The 27,165-nt window shown below is 43.5% G+C and overlaps 1 protein-coding gene across 46 annotated transcripts in view; it reads right to left on the bottom strand.

Annotated features, from left to right (window-relative positions):
- The window catches only part of TCF7L2 (transcription factor 7 like 2), a 325,847-nt gene that overhangs the window by 94,558 nt on the left and 204,124 nt on the right, over positions 1-27,165 (bottom strand). For 31 of the 46 annotated variants that reach the window (XM_082267896.1, XM_082267941.1, XM_082267897.1 and 28 more), the window contains one exon: positions 26,534-26,572. The exons of the other annotated variants lie outside the window; for them this stretch is intronic. In XM_082267896.1, the coding sequence (XP_082124022.1) occupies positions 26,534-26,572 (39 nt within the window). The remainder of the gene's footprint in view (positions 1-26,533; positions 26,573-27,165) is intronic. 46 annotated transcript variants of the gene reach the window in all.

The raw sequence follows: 27,165 nt of genomic DNA, 5'->3' as shown, positions 1-27,165 counted from the left end.
TATCTCCTGATAGCGTGCATGCAACCAGCGCTGTCACTGCTTCGACATGATCGCTCCCAGAGATACTCCATCGGGGAGAAGGAGCCGCTGTGATACGAGCTGCTCGAGGGGATGAGACTGCCTTCGCTCTGTTATCACTGCCACCGAGACAACACCCCCGGCACAAACGATATAATACTGGGAAAACTCCATCTTGTTCTGTGAGCCGAAGAACTGATTACCAAGAATCCCGAGTCACTCTGTCAGCACACAGCCCATCCCGTTCCTCCAGATTTACAGCAGAGTTTAAAAAGATGTTTTCACTAAGTGGGCTGAAAATGAAATGCTATTTATTTGTAAAAGTGTACTTTTTTTCGGAATAGTTTTTTCGGAATCATAATATTTACTGAAAGATTTTCTACATAAATCTCACATTTTGGCATACTTGTTCTTCCATATTTTAATTATCATATAACATGTACAGATGTGAAAAGGCTCCCTCTAGTGGTCATCTGTATATCACAGAATGTGCTCAGCATCGCCACTTATTTTCCGATCCGGTCAAACTAGGATCATAAAAGCATTAAGAGATGAAGCACATTTTTCTCAATGGTGTGTGTGTTAAGGCAACACTCATTAAGACATATTTTGATTGGCACCCTGACGCACGAAGGCAATGCAGCTCTGACACGCATGCGTTCCCGCACACCACAACACACGATAACACCCTACTGTGCGTTGTGGTGTGCTGCCTTGGAAGAAATGCTACATGCTTTGTTTTTGGTCCGCTCCTGTGCATTCATGTTGAATAGGCTACCTTAACACGGTGTACAGTAACACGTGATGCAGCGCATGCGTGGATTCACACATGGACAGGTGTGAATGGGCTCTAAAGCACAGTCACTGTTGAGCAGTACAGAGCAGGAAGCAGCTCCTGCATATGTAATGAGCAGATATAAGATTATTCACCTATTCGTGTACATGTAGACCTAAAAATGTAATGTCAGGTGACCAGTGCCGAGGCTTTGGCCCCCCATGCTCTCTGCTGAAGGGGCCAGGGCACTGACTGGACAAATGCGCCTTTACGCTTTTCCCCCTTTGCCTTTGGGTACAGCCCCCCTGTGACCAACCCCTCCCCTCCAGTCATGTGACTCGGCAACTGCGGGTTACCAAATTTATCAGCCTGATTTTTAAACCAAATTACATAAATGAGAGTTAATATTTAAGTAAATGTGGAAGTCCATTCAGATCTTGGCATCCTTGTGCGTAGTGATTGTTTTTGCATGCGTTAAAGTTTGTTGTTTTAGGGCAAATGAATAGGATGGCAATGCGCCAAAATTCAAAAAAAGACGGGCAAGCACCATTTTTGGCAATGCAGCACACCATAACACGCAGTAGTGCAGTATTGTGTGCATTGAGGTGCAATGCAGCTGGATTGCATAAGGCTCCGTTCACACCTGGGCAATTGGAATCGCCGCACTTCTGCCCACTATTCCAAATCACGGGACACTTGTACGTTGCCATCACTTCTTAATGGCACCCCAATCGCTCCACAATTTTGCCACAATTGTCGCGCGATAAATTAAGCAGCAATTGTGGCAAATCGCAACGCGTAATGTCGCTTTAAAAGGAGCTCCTGCTCCTACTCCTTAAATGACAACTGTTGCGCCTTGTGATTTGTCACAATTGCAGCACGATCTATCGCGCGACAAACGCAGAAACATTTCCTGGGCGTTTGGGATGCTATTAAGCAGTAATGACATCACACAAGCGTCCACTGATTTGCCACAATTTGGAATCACGGGTACAATTGTGGAGATTTTGCCTGTAAATCCAATCCAAATACAATGGAGCCTTAGCCTGGGTTCACATTTGTGCAATGCGGGAACCAGCGCAATTCCTGCGTGGGTTCCTGCATTGCACTCGAATTGTCGGCGGTTCACACGGACATTTGCAAACTGTCAAAATGTTAATGTAAAGTTAATGACACCCCCAGATCGATTCGCAGTGCGAACTGTGAAATGGTACAGGAATCAGATCAACTAGGTGTGAACACTCATGCAATCCGATTCCAGTGCAGACTCTCTCCCACGCCAACAAGGATTCAGTATTGATGGTTCTGCAGTGACTTTTGCAGATTAATTTGTAAGTGCAACCCCACGCACCTTGCAAACGTTTGCATTCTGGTGTGGCGTGATCTTAATAATGGTGCAGACACCTTTTTTGCACATTTCTCCTGCATAGACCTGTCCTTAATGCGTTCCATGGGAACCAGCAGAAATATGCAAACAAGCATGCGCGCTCAGTTGCACCTCTGAGGTGTGAGCGGAGCCTCAGACCCCATCTATACTGAAGTGCTGTGTCAACGTGCGTGTTATGCTGCACATAATGTGTCTTTGCGTAGCGTGCCATTCATTTTAAATAGCACCCCAAAGCACTTAAGGGCTCGTTTACACTTGCATTCAAAGGGTGGTAAAAACAGGCGGTTGAGCTGCGTTTTTTTCTGCCTCCGAACACGGGAAAAATTATAACCCCTGTTGCATTCAGTGGACAGCACCGCGTCCAAACACGACTCATTCAAGAGAATGGGGCTGCAATGCAACCGCCCTTGAGTCACGTGTAATGCGTAATGGTGCGCCATTTAAAGGGTTAAAACAGGCGGTAAAGCAGGCATCATATTGCCTCCTCAACACCTGTCAGATGCCTCTGAAAAGCGATCCACCACAGATCGTTTTCAAGGGTGCAGTAATGTTAGCTACATGTCCAAACATAACCTACGGCAGTGATGGCGAACGTTGGCACCCCAGATGTTTTGCAACTACATTTACCATAATACTCAACTACACCGCAGAGTGCATGAGCACCATGGGACAGAGGCGTAACTAGAACCTTCAGGGCCCCGATGCAAGAAATCATGAAGGGCCCCCCAGACCCCTGGCCGGGGGCCCTTCCCTTCAAGCCCGGGGCTCTTCCCACTAATCCTGGGGCTCTTTACTCTCGTTGCATGGCCTTTTATTATGGTCCCGCAGCAGGATCCTTTCACAAGTTCTGCAGTGGGCTCCCTTCCTGCAATCTTGGGGCCTCCCCACAGTGGTGCAATGCCAGGGCCCGGTCGCAAGTGTGACCTTTGAGATCCTGGAAGTTCACCCACTGGTTTGCTACTGGGCCCCCTGGAGCATGGGGCCCGGTAGCAATTGCAACCCCTGCAACCACTGTAGTTACGCCCCTGCCATGGGAAATGTAGTTCCAAAACATCTGGGGTGCCAAGGCTTGCCATCACTGACCTAAGGCAACACACCAGTGCTGCAGTGTACTACAAAAGAGAAGTCACATCTGATTTTGTTAGGAGACATCGGTGGCCTATTCATTTCAATGGGCAGCCTTAATGCAACGAACGTTAACGCGCGACAAAAAATTTCCACTAGGCCCTCCATGGCGGCTTTGCCATTTTGTTACTACTTGAAAGCATCAATCATGTTACAATCTCAATGTGCAATTTAGATCCATTCACACTTGAACACAGTGCAACTTTGATGTAACTTTGGATGGGTGCGACTTTGGCTTTGACCAATGATAATGGACAACTGCTGCACAACTGTCACATGTATAACATTCAGGTGCAACTTTAATGCGACTTTGAGGATTTACAGTTTAGTCACATGAAAGTCAGGCCAAATTAGTGTAGGAACCCTTTTAAAGTCGCTGTGACTTTAGGTCGCACATATTTGAACAGTTGTCATTGAAAAACATAGGGTGCGATGTGTCATTAGACTTTAGTGCCCAAAGTCACATGACAAGTTGCAATGGAGTGAATGGAGCCTTACCGATGGACTTCAACCTGATTGGATAAATAATGAAAGCAAATGCAAATACGTCCCTTACAATAGACAGCAGGGAGATTGTCCAATCAGATTGTATGTTGTGTTGGCTTCATTCTATGAGCTGGAATTGTCCGGGGCGTTTCCCACAGCTGGCGGCATCTCCAGTCCTTCGCAGATTTCCTGACGCGGCACCTGGGCGAAGTGGCGAGCGTCTAGGTAATTACAATAAGGGGGGGGAGTCAGGTTACAGCGGGAACTTCTTCTTCCCAGCCGTCATGTGATAGCCTTGCCCTCCCAGGCAGCCATGAGCGAGGCTCAGTCAGGTGTGACCACCTGTACACTGGCAGAGATGCCGAGAGCCAATTCATTCCCGGCCCCGGATCAGTAATTAGTGTCTATTCAGCGCTCAGTGTCACGTAAAGAACGCCCGCTGAAAGGAACCACCCAACCACGAGTACCAGAAATCCCATCAAACTCCACCGGAGATCCCGGCTATGTCATCCTGCTGGCTGCAGCAAAGGGTTTCTGTTTTTCCAACCAATTCACCTTCTGGCCCATCAACAACGTATTTCCTACCTGGGAGCTGCACTCAGCTCTCCCATAGAAATCAGTGGCTGCGCAAGGCTGTGCGCGCGTGTACGCCGCTACATGCACAAACACGCATGCTTACAGTTGCATGATGCTTGTGTGCATCCAGGAGCGTACTGTATATGTTCATGTATTCCAGTGGGCAGAATAAATTAATATTCTGGTCAATGGAATTTATTACCGCACAAACATTCAAAAAGGCGCACATAAACACATACACGTGCGCCTAAACGTGCGTGCAATATGCAACTTTTACCTTGTTTTTTAATCAGCATTTCTCCTGCCAGTAGAAATGACATTCAGATGAGCTGAGCAAATGCTCCGGGTGCAGAGGCCTGAGGCACTATCGTTGTACAGAGCTAAGGCTGGCCATACACTATACAATTTTCTTGTTCAACTTTCCTTTAGATTTACCAAAACCATGTAATATAGGGTAAAACCTACAAACTTTCAATTTGTATGCAATCAGGCAGGCCCTTGTACTACATAGTTTAAGGTAAATCTAAAGGAAATTGAATAAGAAAATTGTATAGTGTATGGCCAGCCTAAGAGAGTAGGAAAGGGAAGCCGCTGTCTGGTTTTTACCGCAATCTGTGCAATGTTTTACTTCCTGTACAGTCACTGAGACAGGAAATGAGGGGAAAACTCTCTAACGGGGCGCAGACAGCGAGTAAAACCACACAGAGGATCTGACCCTATCCAAAAATAGTCCTGTACTGTAAAGTTTTGAATATATATAAATATATAGGATATATTATTGGATGTATTGGATATATTATTGAATATATCGGATATAGAGGATAAATTATTGAATATATAGAATATATTACTGGATATAACAAATATAGAGGATATATTATTGGATATATAGAATATGATACTGGATATATCAGATATAGAGTACATATTATTGCATATATAGAATATATTACTGGATATAACAAATATAGAGGATATATTATTGGATATATCGGATATAAAGGATATATAAATGAATATAGAAGATATATGATTGGATATATTATTGCATATTTTGTATACAGAGGATATATTATTGGATATAGAGGATATATAAAATATAATATTGGATATAATGGATCTATTATTGAATATATCAGACATAGAGGATATAGTATTGCATGTATTGGATATATTATTGGATATATGGAATATATAGGAAATATTATGTAATATATTATATTATTTATAATATATTAAATATAGAGGATATATTATTGGATATATTACTGGATACATTAGATGTAGAGGATATATTATTGGATATAGAGTATATATAATATACAGTATATTATTGAATATATTTATTTATTATTATTGTATTCATTATTAAATATATCAGATATATTATTGGATATATTGGATATTTTATTGGATATATTGGATATAGAGGATATATTATTGGATATATCGGATAGAGAGGACATATTGTTGGAAATATTGGATATATTATTGGATATATTGAATGTAGAGGATATAATATTGGATATATCAGATATTTTATTGGATATATTGCTAGAAATATCGGATATAGAGGAAATATTAATGGATATATTGAATATAGAGGATGTATTATTGGATATATTCGATATAGAGGATATATTATTGCATATATTGGATATATTATTGGATATAGAGGAAATATTATTGGATATATCAGATATATTATTGGATATATTGAATATAGAAAATATCTTATTGGAAACTGGATATAGAGGATTTATTATTAAATATATTGGATATAGAGGATGTATTATTGAATATTTCAGATATATTATTGGATACACATAGGATATTAATATTGGATATATAAAATATTTTATTGGATATATTATATCCAACCTCAGAGTGATAACATATTGAGTCGATCAGTATGTAGATTTCTGCACAGCCCTGCAACATGAATGAACATTCAACAGTGCTTTTCTTGTCCACGGTGGCTTTTACAGTTCAATTAGAATTTGCCTTTAGCGAGCCACTGGCCTTGAGGTATTGCCCAGGCCCTGTTTTGAGGGAGGGTCTGCATTTGATTAATCTACAGAGAATCCCTTTGAAGTTTCGGGATTTGGCCTGGCTCTCGTTTCATGGCAGACTCTATGTGAAGGGCAACTTGAAGCATCGCTCTGTGGAGAACCATGGTTGTCCAAGAGTGGAGTGTGGCGGTGCGGAGTAGATGATGGACCATTTTTTGCTTCAGTGCCCCTTCAATATAGAAGTCTATAAGCGGGTGGGTGGGGCTTTGGGTATCTCTTTTCTTTCCTGCTTAAGTTATGCGGAGTGGTCTTATGGGTCTTTTGAGACGCATCGGGATCTTGATTTTGAGACACTTTTGGCTTAGTAGTCCGTTACTTCATGTGGAATGTACGGTGTCAGGTCTCCACTCGAAAAAAAGTTCTTCCTGACAAGGTGGTGGTGCACAACATTCTGGATGAGGTTGGGAAGATGCGGGATCTTGAGAAGGACAGGTGGCGGGGGGCCTGGACAAAGGCATGGAGGAATGTCAGGTCCCCATAGCTGCTGTCTGTCAGTCTCTGGGTGTGCAGCTTTTTTTCTGTATCCTGCTGTACCCTTCTGTACCCCTTTCTGATACCTAGATTTTTAAAAGATTGGATTTTTGGAAAAAGGCTGCATGCATGGGATACATGTGTAATAGTTTCTTAGCCTGAGGGTATGTTTAGGTGGAGGTTAAGGCTTTGTTGAATTTAATCATGATAATAATAATAATAGTAATAATAATAATAATCTGAAAATGTGTCTTAGTTGATATATTTCATTTTCTTTATGTTTTTTTTTTTCTGGCAAAAAAGCAATTTTCTGTTTCTTTGCTGATGTAAACTATTTTATATATATATATATATATATATATATATATATATATATATATTTTTATTATTATTTTTTTTTTTATTTTGTATATGTGTTTTTATTATGTTTGTAAGATTTTTAATAAACAAAACAATTCAATTAGACATCAGCCCGATGCACCTACAATGGCATACCACAACACATGGCAACATATCATACCAATGCGTTGAGTTACAAAAAAAAAGGGTCATATGCCTTTTATTTTAACACATTGAGATTGTCCAGCAAGGAGTAAATGGACCAATAAGGTTTCATTTCGGTACGGGTTACCTTTTTGGTTGTAAACTCAGCTTTAAGTTATTTCCTTTACTAGTAAAGGAGAACCTTAGAGCGACTTTTCTCCCGCCATGGATTCGCCAGCCGACATGCAGCATTAAAGCGCAGCTCTGTGGCCCTCCAAGTTTTCATTGAGTGCAGAACACCATGCAGACCCATCTGCGTCCTTCACCCCTACTCCATCCCCTCACCCCCCGTGCTGCGTTGACAAATGACGGCCTGGCTCCTCGGCTAATGGGGGTGATTGTCATCGATAAAGGCCAGCGCATGAATGACATTCCTGAGAGCCAGGCATGGGAATGAAAGCTGGTGACAGCTGAGCCTGCCGGACTGGCCGCGGGGGCACCGCTGGAATCTAAGTGGAGTTGGATGGAGCAGAGAGGGGGGCGCACGCAGAGGCTGGAATGCATGGCTGGCCTATACAAAGACCCCAGGGACTGGCCGTCCCGCGACAAGGCGCCTCTTTAAATCTGAAGCACCGGCGCAGCCTGAGCGAAACACACTGCGCACTTAGCTGGCAGCCCACCATTAGCAGAAGACAGACAGACAATGAGAAGTGTGCGCACGCCGGTGATCAATTAGTGCTGCCACAGGACCCAGAATAAAGCAGCATCCTCATTCCTCCTAGCCTGGGGCTGACAAGGGGGCTTTGAGGGAGGGTGGGGGGGGATCACTTTGTTCTTCGCATTCTCCTCGGTCATCGTCAAGCCGGCCTTGCTGCGCTACCTACTCCTACTTCTCCTTGTTACTGTGCATATTAAATGAGACGTCCCGTGTCATTAGAAGAGCCATGCACGGCGGCGTCCTCTGTGCTCACAAAACAGCCCGCGTGCATCTCTTCTCTCCTAATGACACGGGACTGTCAAAGAAGACGCAAGTGCCTTAATTGGGGGCCCATTCACACCACAACGCTAGCGAGAACGCAAGCGTGTTAGCATGTTTTCATGTGTTTTTGAACTGCATTGTATTTTTACTTGCGCTGTTTTTTTAAATGCAACATTTTTTTTTTCTTAACTTGCATAATTTTTTTTATTTTTTTATTTGCATAATTTTATTTATTTTTTTAACTTGCATCATTTTATTTCTTTTTTTTATATTTTATTTATTTTTTTTATTTTATTTTTTTAACTTGCATCATTTTTATTTTTTTTAACTTGCACAAAAATAAACTTTCCCATTCATGGATTATATTGTGTTTTGTTCTGTATTAGTAGATGGGCGGTAGTGGCATGAAATCTGCCACACCAGGACACGTGGTTCCAAGTTTGCATAAGGGACTTCATATGCACGTTTTACACACATAGGGGAGCCCATTTAAATAAATGGGCTGCATGGGCACACATGAAAAAGCGCACACCCATTGCGTGAACAGAGCCTTTGTTTTTTAATTTTTCACCTGAAAAAAAAAATTCTGCTACTCATTTGCGTGTTGCGGTGCATTGACTTGTATTTACATGCCTTGTGTGTTCTAAAAAAATTGTGGATTTAAAGTTAAAAAATAAAATTATGCAAGTTAAAAAAATAAATAAAATGATGCAAGTTAAAAAAATAAAATAAAATTATGCAAATAAAAAAATAAAATAAAATTATGCAAGTTAAAAAAAAGAAAAATGTTGCATTTAAAAAAGCAGCAACCATCTACTAAAACAGAAAAAAACACAATATAATGCATTAATGGGAAAGAGAATTCTGTATTTTTTTTTTTAGAGCAAAAAAATACGGTACAATGTAACGTAATAGTAACGTAATAGTGTTAACAACCTGAATTTAATATCATTGAATATATTTAATAAGAAAATAAATAAATAAAAGATGCTAATATAAATATGAATGCATAAATATATAACTAAATATGTAAAAACAAATTATAATATATTAATATAAATTATAAACTAGACAAATAAATAATATTTAAAATAAATAAATATAAATAAATAAATATAACATGCTGAAATAAATACTTAAATACATAAATCAAAATAAAATAAACATATTATTAATAAATAGAAAATAAAATAGATAAATAAACAAATATAAATACAATATAAAGGTGAATAATTATACGCAATAATTGTATAAATGTAATAATAAAAAGATTAAAAATAATAAATATAAAATAAATAAACATAATATAAATAAAAATATACATACCATGCTAATATAAATACATAAACATAAAATAAATATTAATAAAAATAAAATAAATAATAAAATAGATCATGAATAAATAATACATATAAAATAAATATATAATATAAATATAAATAAATGTAACATGCTATGCATAAGAAGCATTATTCAGTCCTTTGTGATGGGTTTGCAAACAAGGATGTAAAAAAGGGTCATGAATGGCCAATGAGGAGAACCTTTGCGGATTGGCCCCACGGGCTGCTTTTTTGTCGCCATGAAAACAAAAAACTTCTGACAATGTTCAAATATTTACAGGGTCTACTTGCAAAAGTTGAGAATTATATTTTTACATTTTTGACCCAATTAAATCTTTTCTGCTGATCATATACAGTATAGAGTGTATATATTTCCATATGTGAGATATTGGGACTATCAGTGGAGTTTTGTTTGTTTCGGATACAATGGAAGATTTGATGCTCACAATGGATCGGGTGTTATGATATTCTGGGGGATCCTTTGTTACTTTTTGTATCTTTATTCTCTGACAATATTTTCTATAATATTACATTGCCTCTGGTGAGACGTTTCCAGTCTGTGGGTAGTGTGGGATGAAACTAAGAGCACCTGATTATCTGGGAACCAGGAAAAGGGCGGGGACTGAACCTGATGAGGGGGGGAGGGATTTAACCTGATAAAGGGTGGGGACTGAACCTGATAAGAGGGGGGACTGAACCTGAAAAAGGGCAGGGACTTAACCTAAAGAAAGACAAGGCCTGAACCTGATAAAGGGCGGGGACTGAACCTGATAAAGGGCAGGGACTGAACCTGATAAAGGGCAGGAACTGAACTTGATAAAGGGCGGGGACTGAGCCTGATAAAGGGCAGGGACTGAACCTGATAAAGGGCAGGGACTGAACCTGATAAAGGGCAGGGACTGAACCTGAAAAAGGGCAGGGACTGAACCTAAAGAAAGACAAGGCCTGAACCTGATAAAGGGCGGGGACTGAACCTGATAAAGGGCAGGAACTGAACCTGATAAAGGGCGGGGACTGAGCCTGATAAAGGGCAGGGACTGAACCTGATAAAGGGCAGGGACTGAACCTGATAAAGGGCAGGGACTGAACCTGAAAAAGGGCAGGGACTGAACCTGAAAAAGGGTGGGGACTAAACCTGAAGAAGGGCAGGGATTAAAACTGCTAAACAGTGGGCACTGAACCTGATAAAGGTTGGGGACAGAACCTGATGAAGGACAGGGACTGAACCTGATTAAGGGCAGAGACTGAACCCAATAAAGAGCAGGGACTGAACCTGAAGAAAGACAGGGACTGAACTTGATAAAGGGCAGAGACTGAACCTGAGGAAGGGCAGGGATTAAAACTGATGAAGAGTGGGTGCTGAAGCTGATGAAGGGTGGGAACAGGACCTGATGAAGAGCAGGGACTAAACCTGATCAAGGGTAGGGGCTGAGCTTGATGACGTGTGGGAACTATAACCTAATGATGGGCAGTAACCAACCTGATAAAGGGCAGGGATTGAAAATGAGAAAAGTCAGGGACTGGATTTTAGGAAGGGCAGGGATTGAATTTGAGGAAGGGCAGGGACTGAATTTGAGGAAGGGCAGGGGCCAAATGTGATGGAAGGTGGGAACTGAGCCTGTTGAAAGGCAGAACCTGAACCTAAAAAAAGGCAAGGACTGAATCTGATGGGGGACAGGGACTAAACCTGTTGAAGGGCAGGGACTGAACCTGATGAAAGGAAAGGTTGAATCTGACGGAAGGTGGGGACTGGGCCTGTTAAAGGGCAGAACCTGAACATAAAGAAACTAAACATGATGAAGAGCAGGGACAGAATCTGAAGGACATGGACTAATCCTGAAGAAGGACACGGACTGATCCTTAAGAAAGAAAGGGACTAAATCTGATGAAGGGCAAGGACTGAATCTGATAGAGGGCAGGAAGTGAAGTTCATGGACTGAACCTGATAAAGGGGGAGGACAGAACTTGATGACGTTCGGGGACTGAACCTGATAAAGGGTGAGGACAGAACTTGATGACGTTAGGGGACTGAACCTGATAAAGGGTGAGGACAGAACTTGATGACGTTCAGGGACTGAACCTGATAAAGGGTGAGGACTGAACTTGATAATGTTCGCGGACTGACCCTGATGAAGGTGAGGACTAAACGTGATGACGTTCGGAGATTCAACCTGATGAAGGGGAGGGTGTGAGTCTTATGAAAGGCCAAATCTGAATCTAGAAACCGAAGGACAGGGACTGAACCTGAAGAAGGACAGGGCTGAATCAAACAGTATTTTCATGTACTTCCTATACCCGACTCAGTGCTGCTGATCTCCTCCGACATCTTAGAGCCACTCCCTATGCCCTCACTCCAACATCAGCAGCACCTCATTGTTCTACATTGGATCCCTGGAGCGACAGACCATGGCTGTGTAACATGTACTGGCATTGCCGCATGTAGTCCTCCTACCAGGGGCACATTCAACAGGGTGACAACGCAGGAGCACAATTGGGAGACTGGTATAGAGTGTTGTCACCCTATAACAGGCAGTGCCTGAACAAGGATTTTCATGGCAGGTTCACCAGGGACTATTTTTAATGAGATTTTAGTGATTGGGCGCCCTCTATCTGAACACATGAAAACACAGACATGCCCCTTTTATTCTTACCCAGCGCAACACAACCAGCGTGGATGCCTTGTCCTGTAGTTGTGAACTTGGTGCCATTCTATATGAATGGAACCAGAGTGCAGCACAAACTGTATCACATGGTAAATTGATGACGCTTGTCAAGTGAATGGCCCCTTACACTCCAAGTGAAGATCACACCCAATAGGATAATTGAAGGCTGTATAATTTCCTCCGCGGTTATGGCGGCGCGGTCAGAGGTGAGCAAGGCGAGAAGTCACTCTGCTGTAGGGTGAGCCAGATTTAACTCTCTTTAGTTGCTATCAATCCGCGGCTATCACACAAAGTGCTGCACCTTTGAAGTCAAACTAATTAGATTCCAAACATTTTGTCAAACAGCTTAGCATGGACGGCCAATAAGCTCCGTCTGCCTAAACACGGCTTTAAAGCTGTTGATGGTTCTTGTCTTAAAGGGAAGCCACGGTGCGCTGTCAGCGAACGCACGCTCTGACTACTTACCGGGCGCCGATCTTTCTTACAGTGGTTTTACATGACCCGTTATTTCCATATTTTCATAAACGTGTTTCATGTGCATAGTACAAGATACTGCCCCTAGTGGCTGCGGTCAGCATAGCCTGCATAGGTAACCAGCGTATTTATCTTCCCCTCTGCATGCATTGCTAACATAAAAACATCTCTACTCTCAGAAAAGGGCCAGGATTCATCAGTACCCAAATCCCTCATTAAAGTAACACCTAAACCCACAACAGTAAAATCAGTCTGTATATGCAGTAAATCATGCTTGTTATACTGTGTAACCTAAGGGGTTTATCATCTGCATTGTGTAAAAAGGCTTTTTGATCCTGTCTCCTCTGATCCTCCCCTTCTTCTACTGTCCCCAATCCATCTCCTGATAGTACAGAGCCTTGGGGACAATCTGCACATGCTCAGTTTTGGTGTGTATTGCTAGAGAGTTTTTTTTCCTTCTTGGGAGATGCATGTGATCAGCACAGGGCCAATCAGCACTGTCCAGACAGAGGGTCAGGGGTCCTGCAGCCTCATAGGACAGTCAGCGCAGAATGAAAACTCCTACAAGCTTTAAAGGAGATGGCTGTACTTCTCCTATGGATCACAGGAGTGCAGTTCGTGCTGCACTCCTGTGACTCGCTTTCAGCAGAGAATGGGCTGAAGTCCGCTCTCTGCTGACGTCATAGATATCGGTCCAGGCACCGCATCACCACCACCACCATGGAGTCAGGATCTGTCAGGTGCCTGGACCTGCACCTGGCTCAGCCTCTCAGCAAGCCACTGAGAGCCTGAGCTGGCCTCTCCCTGTCCCTCCACAGCCCAGCGCTCCAATGAGCGAGGAGGGGGCAGAGCGGAGAGCAGGGGCTGACAGTCAGCAGCTCTCTGCTCGGGGAGCTGTCAGGACCGATCGATCGGCAGTGTTTGATCGCTCGGTTCTCAGTGTAGAAGCGCTGGGGGACAGATTCAGCAATCACCTAGGTAAGTATGCATAAAAAACCCCCCAGAAACCCCATACATCTCTTCTAACCAGACACTGATAGAAGTCACAAGACTGTGTGTGCTGTGGGAGACCAGATATTGTAAACCTTGGACCTTGCTTTGTGCACTGGTCTAAATAATTTGGTGCAGGGAGGGGATTGTGGTGTGGGGTTGTTTTTCAGGGGTTGGCCCCCTAGTTCCAGTGAAGGGAACTCTTAAGGCGTCAGCATACCAAGACATTTTGTATAATTTCATGCTCCCAACTTTGTGGGAACAGTTTAGGGACGACCCCTCCCTGTTCCAACATGACTGCACACCAGTGTACAAAGCAAGGTCCATAAAGACATGGATGAGCGAGTTTGGGGTGGAGATACTTGACTGGCCTCCACAGGGTCCTGACCTCAACCCTGATAGAACACCTTTGGGATGAATTAGAGTGGAGACTGCCAGCCAGGCCTTCTCATCCAATATCAGTGCCTGACCTCACAAATGTGCTTCTGGAAGAATGGTCAAACGTTCCCATAGACACACTCCTAAACCTTGTGGACAGCCTTCCCAGAAGAGTTGAAGCTGTTATAGCTGCAAAGGGTGGGCCAACTCAATATTGAACCCCATCAATGGTATCAGAGGGAGGAATGGTGCCTCATTATTGGTCTTAGCAGGAGGAATAGTGCCCCATCGATGGTGTCAGTGGGAGGAAGTGTGTCCTATTAATGGTATCAGTGGGAGGAATAGTGCCCCATTGATGGTATCAGTGGGAGGAATAGTGCCCCATCATTGGTGGCAGTGGAAGTTATGGCACCTCATAATTGGTCTTAGCAGGAGGAACTGTGCCCCATTGATGGTGTCAGTGGGAAGAATAGTGCCCCATCGATGGTGTCAGTTGGAAGAATAGTGCCCCATCATTGGTGGCAGTGGAAGTTATGGCACCTCATCATTGGTGTTAGCAGGAGGAATAGTGCCCCATTGATGGCGTCAGTGGGAGGACTAGTGCCCCATTGATGGTGTCAGTGGTAGGAATAGTGCCCCCATTGATGGCAAGAAAGGGGCCACATCTGGCCCCCAGGCCACAGTTTGGAGACCACTGTGCTAGATGATTCCAGATGGAAGTCAGAAAAAAGCTGGGCACTCTCTGACTTGCTGTCGATTTTAACGCATGTCCTGCAGCCTGGAAATGAGTTGCTGCAGCTTCCGGTGCACACTATGTGAAGCTCACAGTGTGCAATCAGCCATGTCAGTACAGGAGAGGACAACTATGTAAGACAGAAGGGGTGGCCGCAGTTCAGCTTTACGTAAGGCGCACATACATTCGGGCACCGGAACGCACAAAAGAAGGGAAGCCTTGAATGGCGCCGCTCATTACCGTACTAAAGAGAAAGAAAAGCGTGAAGAACGCCATGCGCCCATTGATTCTGTAAGAACCAAAGAGATGATTGTAACAATATTTAATAAGACATTGGCGGAGGAGACTTTGATGTAATATTCGCGGTGAGAAGCGTCTGATAAGAGGAATTTTGTGCAAATGGAAGGGATCCCCCTCATCTAGAGAAAACAAGAAAACACAACATAAAGGAAGAGAGTTTACAGCAGAGAAATACATACAATGCCACCAGCCATCCGCCTTTCATCTGATCCGGCTGCACTCTATACATGACAAGAGAAGAACAGATGCTGTTTTGTTTCTGTCTACTTTTTAAAAGTAGAAAAGGAAGCGCCATATTAAAAATGTATAAATCTCCATGTTCAATGCAAACAAAAAACACTTTTTTTTATTCTCTTTTTCGGAATCCCGGCATTTGGGGCACAGAGAGCGTGGGTCGGCTGGAGGATTTTTGGAATCCCTGGGTTCAGGGCGCAGAGAGTGCGGGTCGGCTGGAGGTTTTTCAGAATCCTGGGGTTCGGGGCGCAGAGAACATGGGTCGGCTGGAGGATTTTCAGAATCCCGGCGTTCGGGGGCGCAGAGATTGCTGGTCGGCTGGAGGATTTTTAAAATCTCGGCGGTCGGGGGCATGGAGAGCGTGGGTCAGCTGGAGGATTTTTAAAATCTCGGCAGTCGGGGGCATGGAGAGCGTGGGTCGGCTGGAGGATTTTTAAAATCTCGGCGGTCGGGGGCATGGAGAGCGTGGGTCAGCTGGAGGATTTTTAAAATCTCGGCAGTCGGGGGCATGGAGAGCGTGGGTCGGCTGGAGGATTTTTAAAATCTCGGCGGTCGGGGGCATGGAGAGCGTGGGTCGGCTGGAGGATTTTCGAAATCTCGGCGGTCGGGGGCGCGGAGAGTGCGGGTCGGCTGGAGGATTTTCGGAATCTCGGCGGTCGGGGGCACGGAGAGTGCGGGTCGGCTGGAGGATTTTCGGAATCTCGGCGGTCGGGGGCGCGGAGAGCGTGGGTCGGCTGGAGGATTTTCGGAATCTCGGCGGTCGGGGGCGCGGAGAGCGCGGTTCGGCTGGAGGTTTTTCAGGATCCCGGCGTTCAGGGTGCGCAGAGCACAGGTCAGGTGGAGAATTTTCGGAATCCCGGCGTCGGGGGCGCGGAGAGCGTGGGTCGGCAAGAGGATTTTCGGAATCTCGGAGGTTGGGGGCACGGAGAGCACGGGTCGGCTGGAGGATTTTCAGAATCTTGGCGGTCGGGGGCGCGAAGAGAGCGCAGGTTGGCTGGAGGATTTTTGTCTTGATTCCTAATTGTGGCAAAATTAAACGGCATGGCGCTTTCGGTGCCGCTGACGAATGCATCCGACTCATGCTTTGATAAAGCACAGTTTATGGGTGAAACGTGTTAGCTGCTCCTCCCCCCCACTTGTACATGTTGTTCTCTTTATGATTTTACATTAATGAAGGCATTTTGGATCTCAGCATCAGTGTGCAGCCATCCTGACTCCTTTTCCTTTGCATCCCCTTCAAGTTATTAGGACTGCTCTGTAACTCCAAAAAAGCACCAAAAATACGTACATGCATTTTTTTATGCGTTTTCCATGTGCTCCTATTTAAGTCTGTGGGGTCAAAATTGCACTTTGCTGCACCACAAGAAGCCCCTGCACCCTGTGAAAAATCGCACAGCACCGTGTGGCATTGATGTGAACCGGCGCCATAATGTGATTTCCATTGTCATGCATGGCAGCGCCACAGCAGGCACAGAAGAAATCATACCAGTCTGAAGAAGGACCCCCCCATAGCAGGATCACCCGGGATTCAGAGGAACCCATGTGATAGGGTGAAAACACAGCAGCACAATTGGGAGACAGGGATAGAGTGTTGTCACCCTCTAACAGGAAGTGCCTGAAGGACCCCCATGGCAGGATCACCCGGGATTCGGAGGAACCCAAGAAGGCAATATAGGAGGAGATAGGAGATGAGACTTCAGCTGTTGAATGTTGATGAATGGGAGGTAATTGGCATTGTCAGAGGAGGGATAGACAGAACGCGGTGCGACATCAATACAATCCCCGGATAATCAGCTCCACATCTCCATATATTACACATCGGGATTTCATGGATCGATTGCCGGAAAGATACTCATTTCAATAAAGATCCTTAATAATTCAGGAATATTCCTGATCTGCTCTGCAAATCAAAGCAATGGAGGTCGGAGTTCAATGACACCAAGTCCCGACCTCTGACCGCGGTCAATATACTCCGATGTATGTGATTTCCTCCCAAGACCCAATTCAGGAGCAACTAACAGGCGCCCAGAGGTCAGAGGTCACACCGCCAAGGAACAGCGCCGTAATGAGCGCTATTGTTCAAACCTGTGTGCCTGGACCTGTTATCATATATATTCTTTTATGGTAAGGGTAGCATGCTACATAATGGGGTGGATTTACTAAAGGCAAATAGACTGTGCACTCCGCAAGTACAGGTTCTCCAGAGCTTAGTAAATAAGGTGAAGCTTCACTTTGCAAAAAATACCCAATCACAAGCAAGGAAAATTTAAAAAACAGCATTTTTGCTTGCACATGATTGGGTGATGGAAGTCAGCAGAGCTTCTGCTCTTTTACTAAGCTCTGGAGCAACTGCACTTGCAGAGTGCACAGTCTATTTCCCTTTAGTAAATCAACTCCAATAGGTCAGTGTAAGAATTCCAGGTATTTATTACCTCTCATAGAGATCACACTACTCCCCCTGACATTGCCTTCATCTGCTTTGCTCTCCAGAAGGACGGCGCCATCTTTATCCAGGGTTACCATCTACTTCCTGGATTGAGATGCCGGCTCACAGATGACACATTGGGGTTGATTTACAAATCCACTGTACATTTTGCAAAGTACAGCTACATGCTGCAAGTGCAGTTGCTCCAGAGCTTAGTAAATGAGCAAAAGCTCAGCTGACTTCCGTCATCCTTCTATTTTTTCCTTGCATGTGATTGGGTACTTTTGCAAAGTAAAGTTTTACCTCATTTACTAAGCTCTGGAGCAACTGCACTTTACACAGTGCACAGTCTATTTGCCTTTAGTAAACTGCAGATTACAATGATGTTGTAGTGAGGTAATATGGCCACTAGAGGCACCATAATTGCAACTCCCTTGTGATACAATAATTTCCCTTTGGGAATAATAACGTATTCTGATTTTGATACATTGTAACTATAAGAGCAGATATAGTTTCTTATATCCCCAGTAAGTCCTCATTTACACCTCCATTCGCAGCTGCCCTACACACGAGAAACACTCAAAAGAAGTGCCTGACCCCCCCCCCCCTTTTTTTTTTTTTTTAAATGTCACCACACCAAAGTATGTTACTTTGTTATTATGAGTTTTGACGCACGCGCATTAGCAAGATGAATGTGGGCGCCATTATGAACAAATGAAACTGCTGCATGTCTGCAAAAGTGCTGCACGTTTTTGTGTTTTGTAGGAAATGCACAATTTTGCGAGTGTTCCTCCACCGCACAAGTGTAAACGTAGTCTAAGTATTAGGCATACGGAGGACAGACAGATGGACAGCACTCAGGATATTAGCCCTGCGGGGAAAATACGCTGACAGACAGATGGACAGCACGTGGGATTTCAGATCTGCAGGGAAACTACACGGACAGACAGATAGACAGAGCACAGACTCTCAGTTCTGCAGGGAAACTATGAGGATGGACAGACAGACAGCAGGCAGGATCTCAGCACTGCAGGGAAACTACACAGACAGATGGACAGCATGCAGAATCTCAGCTCTGCAGTGAAACTATGTGGATGGACAGATAGACAGAAGGCAGGATCGCAGCTCTGCAGGGAAACTATGAGGATGGAAAGACAGACAGAAGGCAGGATCTCAGCTCTGCAGGGAAATTATGTGGATGGACAGACAGACAGCAGGCAGGATCTCAGCACTGCAGGGAAACTACACAGACAGATGTACAGCATGCAGAATCTCAGCTCTGCAGGGAAACTATGTGGATGGGCAGATAGACAGAAGGCAGGATCGCAGCTCTGCAGGGAACCTATGAGGATGGACAGACAGACAGAAGGCAGGATCTCAGCTCTGCAGGGAAACTATGTGAACAGACAGACAGACATAAATATGCAGGATCTCAGCTGTTCAAGGAAACTATGTGGACAGACAGACAACACGCAGGATCTCAGCGCTGCAGGGAAACTATGTAGACAGATATACAGACAACATGCAGGATCTCAGCTCTGCAGGGAAACTATGTTGATGGACAGACAGCAAGCAGGATCTCAGATCTGCAAGGAAACTATGTGGATGGACAGACAGACAGGAGGCAGGATCTCAGATCTGCAGGGAAACTATGTGGATGGACAGACAGGCAATATGCAGGATCTCAGCTCTGCAGGGAAACTATGTGGACGGACAGACTGACAGCACACAGGATCTCAGCTTTGTAGGGAAGCTATGTGGACGGAACAGACAGCAGGCAGGATCTCAGATCTGCAGGGTAACTATGTGGACGGACAGACAGGCAATATGCAGGATCTCAGCTCTGCAGGAAAACTATGTGGATGGACAGACAGCAGGCAGGATCTCAGCTCTGCAGGAAAACTATGTGGATGGACAGACAGCAGGCAGGATCTCAGCTCTGCAGGGAAACTATGTGGATGGACAGACAGACAGCAGGCAGGATCTCAGCTCTGTAGGGACTCCAAGTACCAATATACCTCTGTGTGTTGTATGAGAGTTGTGGTTCCTCCATCAGTTGATGCTCCATAGCCTGTCTGCACCGTATACAGCCAAACACAAGAAGTATTCCACACTTTCTATAAAGACGTGTGTCTGTACATAGGGGTAAAGAGGACCTGTCACTAAAATCCATCCTCCCAGTGCATCATTAGAACATCCACTGGCATTACCGAGGCACGATGAGTGCAAATAGTGTCTGCTTATGAAAATGAATGAAGAAGCGGTAGCAGCCGCCCTGACCTCCAGCCTAGGCAATGATCATAATGTATTCTGCTACAAGCATTGTGGATGTTTCAGATCATTAGAGCCTGCAGAGAGTCCAATATGTCCGATCTCATGGAGGAAAACATTTTGGTTCTTAAATCCAAATGATGTCCACATTTTATTTATGTCTTAAACTGTAAATGTTTTTTCATAAGATGAATTGACCTGATTGATTTTTGCACATGGTCCATTTATACTCTTCTCTTATCTTGAAAACGATTGAGTTTAAAAAAAAAAAAAATTGTCATTATTCCGAAATAAAATCCAGCCTGTCTGACCTGCTGCGCCAATTTTACCAAACATAAATTTAAAATAGATTGTAAGACTACCATATGTACTTATTTGTAGATTGGAGTACCAAAATGATCAGGGTAAGAAGTGATCAGACCGTACGAGTCCATACTAAGCAGACTATAATTCCCCTAACTACAGCCAAAAAAAAAAGATATAAAATAAACTGCCCAAAAATAAATAAATAAAAAATTGTCTTTTTCCCCAATATTCACCAATTCAGAGATTTCACCTGCAGTACTTTTTTTTCTGCCACTAGATGTCCTAGCATTATTCAACTCAGGTTGTCCTGGACCCGCCTCCTGCCTGTGATTGGACAATAAAAGAAGGAGCTCATCTCTCCATCACTCTGCTCTCTCCTCTTATCAGCATGCTTCTTGTCAGCACATAAACTGATTGGCTCCTTGTGCTGCTTCTTTATCTCACACTCCAGCCCTGCAGTACAGAGGCTGCTACTAGGTGACATTAAGGGGCTTGTATTTAAAATATATATATTTAATGATACATTCATGATTACAGAGCCGCATTAATTATTATTATTATATAGGATTTATATAGTGCCTACAGTTTATGCAGCACTTTACAACTTGAGGGTAGACAGTACAAATACAATACACTTTATTACAGTAATTTGTGTCTTTTATATCCGCCCGGAGTTCTGCTTTAGGCCATTCTGCAATCACATCTCTCTGTGGATGGGGGAGGGGGAGGGGATGGGGAAAGCGGTTATTACCTTTCCAGGAAGATTATAAAGGACAGATAAGTGTGTTTAGAGCCAGGAAGAGAACACAGGTGAGTCAGCTCCTGATCTGCCAAACAAACAGGAATATTCTTATCAGTGACAAGGATTTAATGAGGGGGGGGGGTGGGGGGTTGGGCACAATACGATCCCCATTAATCACACAGCGGTGGAGATAACTTCACTCTCTCAATCCACATTGACTGGTTATAATCCTCATGCTGCTAGCATTAGTAAATGCTTTACACTTTTTTATTTTTTCTTTTCTTTTCAGTTACTTCCTGGTTTCTGGCCTAGGCCAATATGATGTCATACATCCCAGAAGTCTTCAGGAGGGGGGGGGGTTTGTCAGTTAAGGACTCCCTCCTGCCTGAGTGCCTGAGCTAGGGGCAGGTGGGTTCCAGGAAGTTAATGCTACATGAGTCATCTGCCCTTACTCAAGATGGCCACAAGACGCCTGTTTACACGCACATGAACTTTAATGACATTCCAGTCTTAGTCTGTAGGGTTCAATACTGAGTTGGCCCACCCTTTGCAGCCATAACAGCTTCAACTCTTCTGGGAAGGCTGCCCACAAGGTTTAGGAGTGTGTCTATGGGAATGTTTGACCAGTCTTCCAGAAGGGCATTTGTGAGGTAAGGCACTGATGTTGGATGAAAAGGCCTGGCTCGCAGTCTCCACTCCAATTCATCCCAAAGGTGTTCTATCGGGTTGAGGTCAGGACTCTGTGCAGGTCAGTCAAGTTCCTCCACCCCAAACTCGCTCATCCATGTCTTTATGGAATATATATATATACATATATATATATATATATATACACTGTATATATAAATATATAATATATATATACTGTATTAATAAATATATATATATATATATATATATATATATATATATACACACACACACACACAACAAATTTATTTAAAAAAAATGTAAAAAACAAATATATATATATAATGAATTTATCAATTAATTAAAAGAAAAACATATATATATATATATATATATATATATATATAAATATATATTATTTTTTAATATATATATATATATATATATATATATATATATATATATATATATATATATATATATATAAATGTAAATCAATAATATTTTTTAATAGATATCGATTGTTCTCCCTCTATTTATATATATATATATACACAACAAATGTATTTAAAAAAAAAAACATATATATATATTATTTTTTTAATAAAAATATATATATAAAAAATAAATATATATATAAATACAAATCAATAATATTTTTTTAATAGATATCAATCGCTCTCTCTCTATTAATATATATATATATATATATATATATATATATATATATACACATATACACACACACACATGGTATTTATTTGTATATTAAAAACAAAAAACTAAATAAATATATATATATATAAATTAAATTCAGCTGCATATTAAGGCCCAACATACACCAATGCAAGGTCGCTAGAGCGAGCGCGAGACGCGCAATATTTAAACGCACAAATTAAAGGAAATTTCTGTAATATAAAAATGTAAAAAATTGGCACAATGCATGTCACTGTAAGTACTTTAACGCGCGTCAGCGTGCGGGGGGTGAGAAGCCAGGTGTTTGGCGGGTGTCCCGATGTGAGCGGAGTGAAGAAATATCCGGCGTGTCACTACACATCACACAGACGGGGGGATCTCAGTTCAGCCATGACTGCTGTGGACAATGAAAATGGCGTCGTTGTTGGCACGCCACGAGCTGTGTAAACACAACATTACCGGCCAAGAGACACAGCCGCATGTTCCCCGATGGCAGCCGGTGCCCCGTGACAGTGCGGGGGTTAATGGGTACAGGTTGTTTTGGCATGTACTCTGCGGGGATGAGATAACACATGTTGGAGTTGGCAGCCGATCAGCGGCAGGAGATGCTATAAGACGATAGAAGTGAAGTCTGCAAGATTTATCAGACGGGATCCTATCCGGGGGCCACGGGCTGATGGTGTGCCGAGGGCCCGACCTGACCACTGGGGGGGCAATACACTCACAATGAAGTAAAGGGGCACATTCACAGATAAACATCCACACAATCAGCTGTGCATTCACAACAAGCACAGATGAAATATTTATGATCATTTGTAATTCTGTTGGGCTAGTCTTGTGATTGACACGCGTCTTCTAAACGGCACAGAGATGACACCACCAATCAGAGGCTGCAGCTTCCTGGACAATAAGTCAGCAGAAACACACAGCTGGGGTCTGCCCTGCTCTCTCCTCTCCTGTAAGCACTTACCAGTTTAGAGTTACAGAGTAGCTGTTTTTTTTTTAATTTTGCTCTCGCTCTGGCGATCGCGGCGATACCGCACATATGTGGTTTGAACAGTGATTTCATTTGCGGGCGCGACTTCCATATATGTTTTCTTTTGTGCGCAAGCTCACGATGACGGGGGGGGGGGGGGGCTAAAAAAATGTTTTTTTTCCTATTTATTTTTATAATTTTAGCACAGGTTTAAAAAAAATAAATAAATCTGATCACTTTTATTGCTGTCACAAGCAATGTAAACATCCCTTGTGACAGTAATAGGCAGTGACAGGTACTCTTTATGGAGGGATCAAGGGGCTAAAAGTGCTTTGTCTCATTCCTGTAAACTGATACATTCTGCTGGGGAGTTTGTGCTGCAAAAAACAACAGACTTAGGTAGGGTTCGCGCTGCCGCGGCCTGAAAGTCGTGCGACTTGCAATGCGACTTTGACAGGCGACTTCCTGGCGACTTGAGTACTACTTTCATAGAATTATAGAATAGAAGTCGGATAGAAGATATTCATACACACACATAGTAGGGCCACATTAGACAGGAGCCTACCAGCATGTCTTTGGAGTGTGGGAGGAAACCAGAGGACCCGGAGGAAACCCATGCAGGCACTGGGAGAACATGCAAACTCCATGATTGGGATTTCAACCAATGACCCCAGTGCTGCCAGCTTGAAATAAGAACCACTTAGCCACTCTGCTGCCCAATTGATTTTTAATCTATGTTTTTGCAGAAGAATATCCCTTGGTTTGCATAATCATAGCATAGCATGGAAGGGGCAGCTCCGGATCCTACATGCATGGTGCCCGCTCCTAGTTGCCATCCCAGGAAGTTGGTATAAAGTGAACCATGAGGGCACATACACTGCATAATATTAGATAACCAAATACCAGAGCAGGGAGGGCAAACAGATGGTGAAAGTAACAAGATAAAAATTGGCGTTTTACTGTAATCAGTCTTAGGCTAATGACACTAATTGGCAAACTCCATCTGTCGCCAACAATGATCCCTTCCTTAATGAGCGCCAACATCACTCACATTCAGTCTGGAGACTGCGCTGAGACCTGGAGAGGGTTAACTGGTAGATTTAAAGGTGAACTCCAGGGAGCGGATCTGACTACCCTTGTAGTGTGGCTCCCCCTGCAGGACAAGCCCTAAATCTTCATTGGTCTAGTCTAGGGTGCCTTACTCATCTTGCCCATTGCTTGCCTGGAAGCTGCTTCTCATTGGCGCTCTGACATCATCAAGTACAATGCAGGGCCATAACTCTGACAACATCAAGTACAATGCAGGACCAGCATTCTGACATCATCAGGTAGGAAGCAGACCAGCACTCTGACATCATCAAGTACAATGCAGGACCAGCACTCTGACATCATCATGTACAATGCAGGACCATCACTCTGACATCATCAGGTACAATACAGGACCAGCACTGTGACATCATCAGGTACAATGCAGGACCAGCACTGTGACATCATCAGGTACAATGCAGGACCATCACTCTGACATCATCAAGTACAATACAGGACCAGCAGTCTGACATCATCAGGTACAATGCAGGATCAGCACTCTGACATCATCAAGTACAATACAGGACCAGCATTCTGACATCATCAGGTACGAAGCAGGACCAGCACTCTGACATCATCAAGTAGAATGCAGGGCCATCACTCTGACATCATAAAGTACAATGCAGGGCCAGAACTCTGACAACATTAAGTACAATGCAGGACCAGCATTCTGACATCATCAGGTCCGAAGCAGGACCAGCACTCTGACATCATCAAGTGCAATGCAGGACCAGCACTCTGACATCATCAGGTACAATGCAGGACCAGCACTCTGACATCATCAGGTCCGAAGCAGGACCAGCACTCTGACATCATCAAGTACAATGCAGGACCAGCACTCTGACATCATCAGGTACAATGCAGGACCAGCACTCTGACATCATCAATTACAATGCAGGACCAGAACTCTGACAACATCAAGTACAATACAGGACCAGCACTCTGACATCATCAATTACAATGCAGGACCAGCACTCTGACATCATCAATTACAATGCCAGACCAGCACTCTGACATCATCAGGTACAATGCAGGACCAGCACTCTGACATCATCAAGTACAATGCAGGACCAGCATTCTGACATCATCAGGTCCGAAGCAGGACCAGCACTCTGACATCATCAAGTGCAATGCAGGACCAGCACTCTGACATCATCAGGTACAATGCAGGACCAGCACTCTGACATCATCAGGTACAATGCAGGACCAGCACTCTGACATCATCAATTACAATGCAGGGCCAGAACTCTGACAACATCAAGTAAAATACAGGACCAGCACTCTGACATCATCAATTACAATGCAGGACCAGCACTCTGACAACATCAAGTACAATGCAGGACAAGAACTCTGACATCATCAAGTACACTGCAGGACCAGCACTCTGACATCATCTGGTACATTGCAGGTCCAGCAGTCTGACATCATCAGGTACAATGCAGGATCAGCACTCTGACATCATCAGGTACAATGCAGGACCAGCATTCTGACATCATCAGGTACAATGCAGGACCAGCACTCTGACATCATCAAGTACAATGCTGGACCAGCACTCTGACATCAAGTACAATACAGAACCAGCGGTCCTACACTGTGAGCGAGGACAGCGAGGGCCCATCCATAGAATCTGAGGGAAGAGAAGAGTGCTGACTACTGGAGCGAGGGATAAGGTAAGTGAGACTTGTTTTTAACCCCTTCCCACCCACCCTTTTACATGACACAGGAAGTTATATACTATTATATATATATATATAGGGTTATACTGGACTGGACACTAACTGATAATGACAGTCTACCACTTCCGGGGAGCCTTGCTGGACAAGAAAGAAAATAAAACTTTCACACTCGCTGCTAAATCCTTTTTTTTTTAACTTCATTGTAGAACACAGAAAACTGAAAATTGTATCCAATACTTACCGTAAGGTTCCTTTCCTGGTGCCAATCTATGCCAGCATACTACATGAAAAGGAAAGGAAAGGAAAATTATGGTAAGTATTTGATACAATTTTCCTTTTTCTTGGAGTCCATTGAGGAACACAGAAGTCATATACTGCCAATTTTCCCCAGTGCTCCTGTATGTGGCAGCCTAACCCGACAGTATATGACTTCCTTTGTCCATCAATAAACAAGAAGGAAAATAGGATTTTTACATTAGCTGCTAAATCATTTTTTCACTTAGAGACACAAGGACAGTCATTTTTTGGGCTAATGTTTAATCCTCCTGTAGGTGGCAGTATAATCAGACAGTATATATGACTACCTGTGCCCCTCAATGGACAAGAAAGGAAATAGGATTTATGCACACACCAGTGAATCCTTTTCTTGGAGTTTATTGAGGGACACAGTCATGTTCTGCTAGTGCCCATCCCTCCTGTAGGTGGCAGTATAATCCAGCAGTATATGACTACCTGTGTCCCTCAATGAACTGGAAAGAAAATAGGATTTTTGCTCTCACAGATAAATCCTTTTCTTGGAATTCATTGAGGGACACAGTCATTTTTTGCTAGTGTCCAATCATCCTGTAGGCGGCAGAATAACCCAACAATATA

Source organism: Pelophylax lessonae (genome assembly GCF_965119305.1).
Source record: "Pelophylax lessonae genome assembly, chromosome: 9".
Classification (NCBI taxonomy): domain Eukaryota; kingdom Metazoa; phylum Chordata; class Amphibia; order Anura; family Ranidae; genus Pelophylax; species Pelophylax lessonae.
Note: the sequence above shows the minus strand (reverse complement) of the source record. Positions and strands in the feature narration are given on the sequence as shown.